The sequence below is a fragment of the Jaculus jaculus genome, chromosome 15 (genome assembly GCF_020740685.1).
Source record: "Jaculus jaculus isolate mJacJac1 chromosome 15, mJacJac1.mat.Y.cur, whole genome shotgun sequence".
NCBI classification, from domain to species: Eukaryota; Metazoa; Chordata; class Mammalia; order Rodentia; family Dipodidae; genus Jaculus; species Jaculus jaculus.
The window spans coordinates 65,032,192-65,041,353 of record NC_059116.1 but is presented as its reverse complement, the minus strand read 5'-3'; the positions used below and the strand labels follow the sequence as shown (position 1 = coordinate 65,041,353).

The window sequence follows — 9,162 nt, the reverse complement described above, 5'->3', positions numbered from 1 at the left end:
AGGGCTGGAGAGATGGCTTAGCGGTTAAGCGCTTGCCTGTGAAGCCTAAGGACCCCGGTTCGAGGCTCGGTTCCCCAGGTCCCACGTTAGCCAGATGCACAAGGGGGCGCACGCGTCTGGAGTTCGTTTGCAGAGGCTGGAAGCCCTGGCGCGCCCATTCTCTCTCTCTCCCTCTATCTGTCTTTCTCTCTGTGTCTGTCTCTCTCAAATAAATAAATAAATAAAATGTTTAAAAAAAAAATCTTCAATGCTGCTTCATACTGCTCTTCCTGGAATTCCATGAATCCTGGTTACAACCTCAGTTGAGGTCCCTAAAAGTCTAGGGGAATTTTTCAGGTCACAAGGTAGAGCTGTGTCTCAGTCTTTTCCCTGCTGACATTTTTGGGGGCCTACAAAAGATCTCTCGAAACATTGTGGGTCAGTGTCCATAACTACCTCAACTATGTTCTTGGATTGTATGGTATCATGGTATTTTTTATTATATTTTATTTATTTGACAGAGAAAGAGGGAGAGAGAGAGAGAGAATGGGCATGCCAGGGCCTCTAGGCACTGCAGACAAACTACAGATGCATGCGTCCCCTTGTGCATCTGGCTAACATGGGTCCTGAGGAATCAAACCTGGGTCTTTTGGCAATCTCTCTGTGTCTGTTGCTCTCAAATAAATAAAAAAAAAAAAATTAAAAAAAAAAAAAAGAAACCTGAAGGGGAAGACAGCAGGGGCTGAGCAGCTCTGGCATGACTCCAGTCATCCGGCACTGTCTCGCATCCCCCAACTATCAGTGTGGCAGCAAACCAGCAGAGAACTGTTTACGCCCCTTCTGCAGGCTATCTAGCATGGCTGATCAGAACACCAGATCCACAGCTGAACGCAGAGGGATCAAGGCGGGCACTCAGCATTGGTGAGATTGTAAGCCACCCCCAAAGGTAACAGGGCCTACTGATAAAAAAGCAGGGCCATAGGCCTGCGCTGGAAATGTGAGTCTCGCTTTCCATATCAGGGCAGGTTATTGGTTACATATTCTTGGTTGTCTTTACCATTCTCAAGCTGTATATTGGTGTGGACTATTGTTGCCTTTAAATCTTCCTGATTTATAGGGCCTTTGTCTTTTTCTTCTGTCATTATTGAGGTCAGGGTGTGATTCAGACCCAAGCTGACCTGGAACCCATTTCAGACCAGAAATCTCAACCTCCCAGTTGACAGGATTAAGGGTGTGGGGCAATACACACCCTTGGGGACTTTGGCTTTATTAGGTTATCTGTTTGTTTTAATCCCCACTCTTGCATAAGTACTATGTGCTGGTTTTGATTGAATGTGTATAGTGCTCAGTTGAATTTTAGAATTTGTTAATAAATTGTTCCATCCAGCCTACTAGAATACTTGAATACCAGGCAAACTCCACACCTAGGCTCACTTCTGCTGTTTTCTTGGAGTATAAGAGCTAAATTTGGTGCCTAGAACTTCTACCCCGAAGGTATATAAAGTTGGATTTACATGGATAAGAACACTGTACATAATTAGAAAACCCAAGCATCAAATTAACTCAAGCTGGAAAAGTCTGTACATTATAATACAAGAAACACAAAGAATCAAGACAACACAATCCCTCCAAAAATTAAAAAGACCCCAGTGAGACTGTTTTTGATGGAATGCCTGACAAAGATTTTTTAAAAAATGATTATATCTATACTCAAAGAAATCAAGGAAAAATCAAAGGACTCAAAGAAGAAAAGTCCTGAAGTAGAACACAGGAAACCAACTTAATGAAATAAGGAGGTCAATACAAGACATCAATAAGGAAATAGAAATAATGAAAAAATACCAGTCAAAAATAATAGAAATGAAAAACAGAGTAAATCAAAGAAAAAAAAAAAAAACTCTGCAGAAAATCACACCAGTAGAATGGATGAAGGAGAGGGCAGAATATCTAAACTAGAAGACCAGGTGGCAGATCTAATACAGTCCAACAAAGAGAAAGACAAGCTAATAGGAAGACATGAATGGGAATTTCAAGACATATGGGGCACTATGAATAGATCAAACATAACAATTCAGGGAATAGTAGAAGGAGAAGAATTTTACTACAAAGGCAAAGAAGGTATTTAAAAAAAAAATCACAGAAGAAAACTTCCCCTAAATAGGGAAAGTGATGCCAATAGAGATACAGTAAGCCATTAGAATTCCAAACAACAAAATCAGGAAAGAGCCTCTTACTATCATATTATTATTAAACTACAAAACACACAAACCAAATAAAATACATTGAAAGCAATTTGAAAAATTGAGTCACATACGAAGGCACACCCATCATGATAACAGATTAGTCAACAGAAACTGTAAAAGCCAGAAGGGCTTGGAATGATGTATTCCAAGTTCTGAAACATAACTGTCAACCAAGGTTACTTTATCCTGCAAAGCTATCTATCAAAATAGAGAAATAAGGACATTCCACAGCAAAAATAGGCAAAGGAATATATGAACACTAAACTAGCTCTACCAAAAATACTTGAAAGGATCCTCCATGCTGAAGAGAAAGAAAGGCACACGTGTAAGGAACCTGGAAAAAAATAAACCATGTTCAAATAATAGTTAATACAAGAAAGAAGAACTACAAAACAAGAAGAATGTCAAAAATAAATACATACCAACCAATAATACCTCTTAACATCAGTGGCCTCAATGCCCCAACCAAAAGACACTGGGTTTGTTTGTTGCCTCCAAGAAACCTACCTTTCCATAAAACATACAAACTATCTTAGGGCAAAAGGTTGAAAAATGCTGTTTCAAGCAAACAGGCATAGAAAACAAGCAGTGTATCTATCCTAGAATATGACAGTTAGACTTCAAATCAACATAACTTAGGAAAGATAAAGAAGGCCATTTTATGTTTATTAAAGGAACACTCCAACAGGAGAACATTACAATCCTAAACACATATGTACCTAGCATGGGGGTTCCTAATTTCATCAAACAATATTAGAATTAAGGCCACCAAAACCAGTTGTAGTGAGTGACTTCAACACTCCATTCTCACCAATTGGCAGGTTATCCCAGTAAAAAATAAACACAGAAGCATCTGGATTTAATGGAGTCATACAACAAATGGACCTAACAGATATCTACAGAACATTTCACCCAAATCCTGCAGAATACACATTCTTTTCAGCAGCACATAGAATATTCTCCAAAATAGATCATATATTAGGACAAAAGCAAACCTTAAAAAATACAGGAAAATCGAAATAAATTCTTGTGCTTTACCTGACCACAAGGGAATAGAAGCTATAGAGTATACACATAATCATGGAAACTAAACCTTACAATTCTAAATGATGAATGGGTCAATGAAAAAAATGAAAAAGTAAATAAAAAATTCATATAGTCAAATGAAAATGAGAACACAACATATCAAGTCCTGAGAGTGAAATTTATAGCTGTAAGTGCCTATACTAAGAAACTAGAAAGGTAGCAAGTAAACAACTTAAGTTTTCACATTAATGCCTTGGAAAAAGAAGAACAAGGAAAACCAAAACTCAGTAGATGGGAAGAAATAATAAAGATTAGGACAAAAAATAATGAAATGGAAATTATAAAAAATTACAAAGAATCAATAAACCAGAGTTGGTTCTTTGAAAGAATAAACAAGATTGATAAACCCTTAGCAAATCTGACCAAAATAAAGAGAGAAGAGACAAAAATTAACAAAATGTGTGCTGAAAAAGGAACCATTACAGGAGATACCAAGGAAATTCAGAAAAATCATAAGGAAATATTTTGAGACCATATACTCTACTAAGCTTGAAAATCTGAAAGAAATGATTTCCTTGATTATTATGACCTACCAAAATTAAATCAAGATGATATTAACTGCTTAAATAGACCTATAACAAGTACAAAGATCCAAGCACTTATCAAAAAAAAAAAATCTCCCAACTAAAAAAAGTCCAGGCCCATGTGGATTCACTGTTGAGTTTTACCAGACCTTCATAGAAGAACTAACACCAATGCTTCTCAAACATTTTCATAAGATAAAAAAGGAAAGAATCCTACCAAGCTCCTTCTATGAAGCCAGCAGCACCCAAAACCAGACAAAGACAGAACAAAAAAAAAAAAATTACAGATGACTCTCCCTCATGAACATAGATGCAAAACTTCTCAAAAAAAATATTGGCAAACAGAATACAAGAGTATATCAAGAAGATCATTTACTGGGCTGGAGAGATGGCTTAGCGGTTAAGCGCTTGCCTGTGAAGCCTAAGGACCCCGGTTCGAGGCTCGGTTCCCCAGGTCCCACGTTAGCCAGATGCACAAGGGGGCGCACGCGTCTGGAGTTTGTTTGCAGAGGCTGGAAGCCCTGGCGCGCCCATTCTCTCTCTCTCCCTCTATCTGTCTTTCTCTCTGTGTCTGTCACTCTCAAATAAATAAATAAATAAAAATTTAAAAACAAAACAAAACAAAAAAAAAAGATCATTTACTCCAGCCAAGTAGGCTTTATCCAAAAGATTTAGGAATGGTTCAAAACAAGCAAATCAATAAATGCAATATGCTATGTAAATGGATTGAAGGACAAAAATCACATGATCATCTCAATATATGCAAAAAAGGCATCTGAAAAACTCCAACATCCTTTCATGATAAAAGTACTACAGAAACTGGGAATAGAAGGAACAAATCTCAACATAATAAAGGCAATTTATGATAAACCTACAGCCAACATAATACTAAATAGGGAAAAACTTCTAACTTTTCCACTAAAGTCAGGAGCAAGACACTGTCCCCATTTTTATTTAATATAGTACTTGTGGTGGTTTGATTCATATGTCCCCCTTAAACTTAGGTATTCTGAATGCTAGGTTCCCAGCTGATAGAGATTTGAGAACTAATGCTTCTTGGAGGCAGTGTATTGTTGGGGGAGGGTTTATGGGTATTATAGCCAGTTTCCCCATGCCAGTGTTTGGCACACTCTCCTATTGTTATTGTCCCCCTTATGTTGGCAGAGGGTGATGTCCATCCTCTGCTCATGCCATTGTTTTGCCCTGCCATCATGTAGCTTCCCCTTGAGTCTGTAAGCCAAAATAAACCCTTTTATTTATTTATTTATTTATTTATTTATTTTTGCACATAAGCTGCTTTAGCTTGGCTGATTTCTACTAGCAATGTGAACCTGACTGCAACAGTAATGTTGGTATCAAGGAATGGTGTCATGTGCTATTAGATACCTAACTGTGTGGCTTCAGCCTTTTGGAGCTGATTTTCAAGAGGAATGTGGAAGGATTTGAAACCTCAGCCTAAGAGATGCCTTGCAGTGCTGTAAGTACAGCTTGATGGACTATTCTGGTCAGAGTTGCAAGACCTGAATTCAGTAAGAACTATGGACTGTGAGGCTTATAAGGGTGAAAAGGAGCTTTGTCTGGACTGAGCTAAAAGCAGTTTGTGTGAGATATTATGCCTGTATCCTGAGAATTTGTGCAGGGTTGCATTATGTAGAAACAGACTTGTGTGTGCAGAGGAATATGGTACAGAAAGAAATCTTTGGGTCAAAACTGCTGCCTGTTCAGCTGCAACTGTATGAAAGATTACAACCATTGAGATTGGGCCAGCTGACCTGCATTGGGACAACAGAAAAAATGCAGTTTTTTGCAGGGGCCTGAATGCTCAAGGAGTGTCTTGTTCTTCAAAGTCTGCTTTATTCCCTCCTGGATTAACAAAGTGGCACCCTACCTGGTATTGTGGAGTTTAAGAAATGCAGGAAAGAGAGGGTCATTGAATTTGCAATACGGTCTTGTGTTTTGGAAATGGCCATAGGCAATGTGAGGCAGGTATGCTGGTTGCCTGCATGGAGACCCAATGGAGCCATAGGATGGACTGTGGGTTGCAGTGGTGACCCGGTGGAGATGCTGGCCCTGATGAAGTTTTCTAGGACTGTGAGTAGCCTAGCTGGAGGGGTGGAGTTGAAACTCCAGAGTCTAATTATAGGACCTGATCTTTGATAAAATTGCCCAAAATGCTCATTGGAGGAAAACAGCCTCTTCAACAAATGGTGCTGGAAAACTGGATATCTATGTGTAGAAGGATGAACATAGATCCTTATCTCTTTCCATGTGCAAGGATTAAGTCCAAATGGATCAAAGACATTAATATCAGATGGAAACTCTGAAACTGCTGGAGGAAAAAGTAGGGGGAACCCTTCAACATGTTGACATAGGCAATGACTTTCTGAATATAACCCCAGTTGCTCAGTAAGCAAAATCACTAATTAACTGCTGGGACTTCATGAAATTACAAAGCTTTTGTACAGCAAAGGACACTGTGAATAGAGCAAAGAAGCAACCTACAGATGGGGAGAAAATCTTTGCCAGCCATACATCTGAAAGAGGATTAACATCCAGGATATACAAAGAACTCAAAAAGTTAAATAAGAAATCAAACAACCCAATTAAAAAATGGGCTATGGAAATAAATAGCTCTTAAAAGAAGAATTACAGGTGGATATAAACATCTATAAAATGTTCTACATCTTTGGTTATCAAGAAAATGCAAATTAAAACTACTTTGAGATTCCATCTCATGTCTGTCAGAATGGCTACCATCAAGAAAACAAATGATAATAAATGCGGGTGAGGATGTGGAGAAAGAGGATCCCTTCCACACTGTTGGTGGGGATGTAATGTGGTAGAGCCACTGTGGAAATCAGCGTTGGGGGTTCCTGAGATAGCTAAAAATCTATTTACCATATGACCCAGCTATACCATTCCTAGGACTCTTCTCACTCCCTAAGAGACACTTGCACATCCATGCTTATTTTGGCTCTATTCACAATATCTAGGAAGTGGGACCAGCCTAGATGTCCCTCAACTGATGAATGGATAATGAAGATGTGGTACATTTACATAATGAAGTTCTATTCAGCAGTAAAGAAAAATGAAATTCTGGAATTTGCAGGAAAATTAATGAACATGGAAAGGATTATACTTAGTGAAGTAACCCACTCTCAGAAAGCCAAGCACCACATGTTCTTTCTCATATGTGGATTCTAGCTAAAAATGTTTGGACTTCCATGTGAGTCAGAATAAAACTTAGTAGCAGAAGCCAGTAAGCTATAAAGAGGCTATAAGGGAGGGGGGAATTAAGGGGATTGTATTGTATGTATGTATGTAAAAGGACAGATTACTGGGGGTGGAAAGGCCTAAGTGAGGTCAGGGGAAGAGATTGAGTAAAGGAAGGGTGGGGAGAGGGTTAATCAAAATCTAAGAGGGTATGAATAAGTCATATGGGAACCTACTGTTTTGGACAATGGTGCACCCAGAAGCCATAGATTGTTACTTGGAAATTTTCAGTGTCAGGGTATTGATACCTTACAGAGAGTTGTCAGCAAGGGAGGTCCCTGATGACCCCCAAAGCATTACAGGTCATTGCTGAGGCTCTTAGTTTTCCACTAGGAATAGATAAGACCCTATTGCTTAAGACTGCTCATGCTTGGGGTACAAGGTAACTGAAAAATCCTGCTGGAGCTGAGCTAAAAACTCCCTCCATGTAGACCAGCTGACAGAAAACTAGGAAAAAACTAAGCTACATGCAGCTCCATGGGAGAGAGTGAATTCACTAGCAGAGATAAACAACAGAGGACACTGAAAGCCTTAAGTTTGGCCAGCCAGGCCAAATGAGCCAGCAGGTGCAATAGTGGAATGTTGTTATGGGGAACCAACTGCTCTAATTGGACTGGGGGCCTATTCCACAGGAGGGAGTATGTGCCTGATACTGAAAACCTATGATGGGGAAATCATGAGCCCTAGGGTTTATATGCCCACCAAACTGCCCAGTAAGCACTTTTCATAATGTTCATACTCATATATTAATTCTATTCTCACTTTTGGTTAGAGTTCTCTTTTCAGATGGCAGGGATGACCTTGGGATGACTCAGAAGGCACCACAGTGTGAGAAGAAGTGACATCTCTACCACATCTTCCAAGGCTCAGGATCCATTGTAGAAGAGGTGGCAGACAGAATGTAGGAGCTGAAAGAGGGGTAGGACTCCTTATAATGCACTCCTCCAGACACAAAATGGCCTAAATACCCATGATCTCGCAGTGCATGACACTCCTACACAAGGCCATCATAATAGGAGGATAAGATGATGACATCAAAAATAAAAGAGACTGGCTAAGAGGGGGATGGGTTATGATGGAGAATTAAATTGTGAACGGGAATGTGCTGTGGGGGGCAGGGGATGGAATTACCATGGTTTATCATCTGTAATTATGGAAATTGTCAATAAAAAAGAAATATTAAAAAAAGAATACAGTGCTGGAGGGATGGCTTAGTGGTTAACTGTAACCTTATGATGGTTCTTGGCTTGTTCATGCTGTTTTACTGTTATTATCACTTAGATAATTGTCTAAGTCTTATAAAAGGTGATTTAATCATTGTGACTTTGTTCTTAGGAAAACTGAAGAAACTGCTCCTATCCTAGGAAAGCCTTCAAGGTACAAACAATGTTAATATAGTTGATCTAGGCTTCATATATTCTCCCAGTCATAAATATTGCCTTACGTTAAACTTAAAAATGGTTCCATGAGCCAGGTGTGGTGGCGCATGCCTTTAATCCCAGCACTCGGGAGGCATAGGTAGGAGGATTGCCATGAGTTCAAGGCCACCTTGCGACTCCATACTGAATTCCAGGTCAGCCTGGGCTAGAGTGAGACCCTACCTTGAAAAAAAAAAAAATGGCTCCATGATTAAAGTTACTTGATGAAGAAATCACTTTATGCTTATCATAATGTCTCTGATATATGTTAAAATCTGACCAATTTAGCTCAACAGTGACCAGGGTGGCTTTATTCTTAAACTGTGTAGAATGTCTCAGTCAAGATTTTACTTAAGGAATCATCTCATTTATGGTATCTTAAGTTATAAATATATTGCTTATTTATATATTGCTTATAAATATATTGATACTTATGACACATTCCCTGATCTAGAAAAATAATCTTAAATTCTGCTATTCTGCTTTCACTTTCTGGGGTTATTGGTACCTACATAGGTATACAGCCCTATGTAACAAAGTCAACATTCCCAATGAAAACTGATACATGCTTTCCCTCAAGGTCATGCTTACCTGAGACTCTGGAGGTCTTACAGCTGATGTATTCCAGGCCTTGGAACT

General features: G+C 39.0%; 1 protein-coding gene across 1 annotated transcript in view; it reads left to right on the top strand.

The window, feature by feature from the left end:
• The first annotated feature begins 736 nt into the window (after positions 1–736).
• The window catches only part of Olah (oleoyl-ACP hydrolase), a 129,310-nt gene continuing 120,884 nt past the window's right edge, over positions 737–9,162 (top strand). Inside the window, exon 1 of the mRNA XM_045134764.1 lies at positions 737–900. Within this exon, the coding sequence (XP_044990699.1) occupies positions 737–900 (164 nt within the window). The remainder of the gene's footprint in view (positions 901–9,162) is intronic.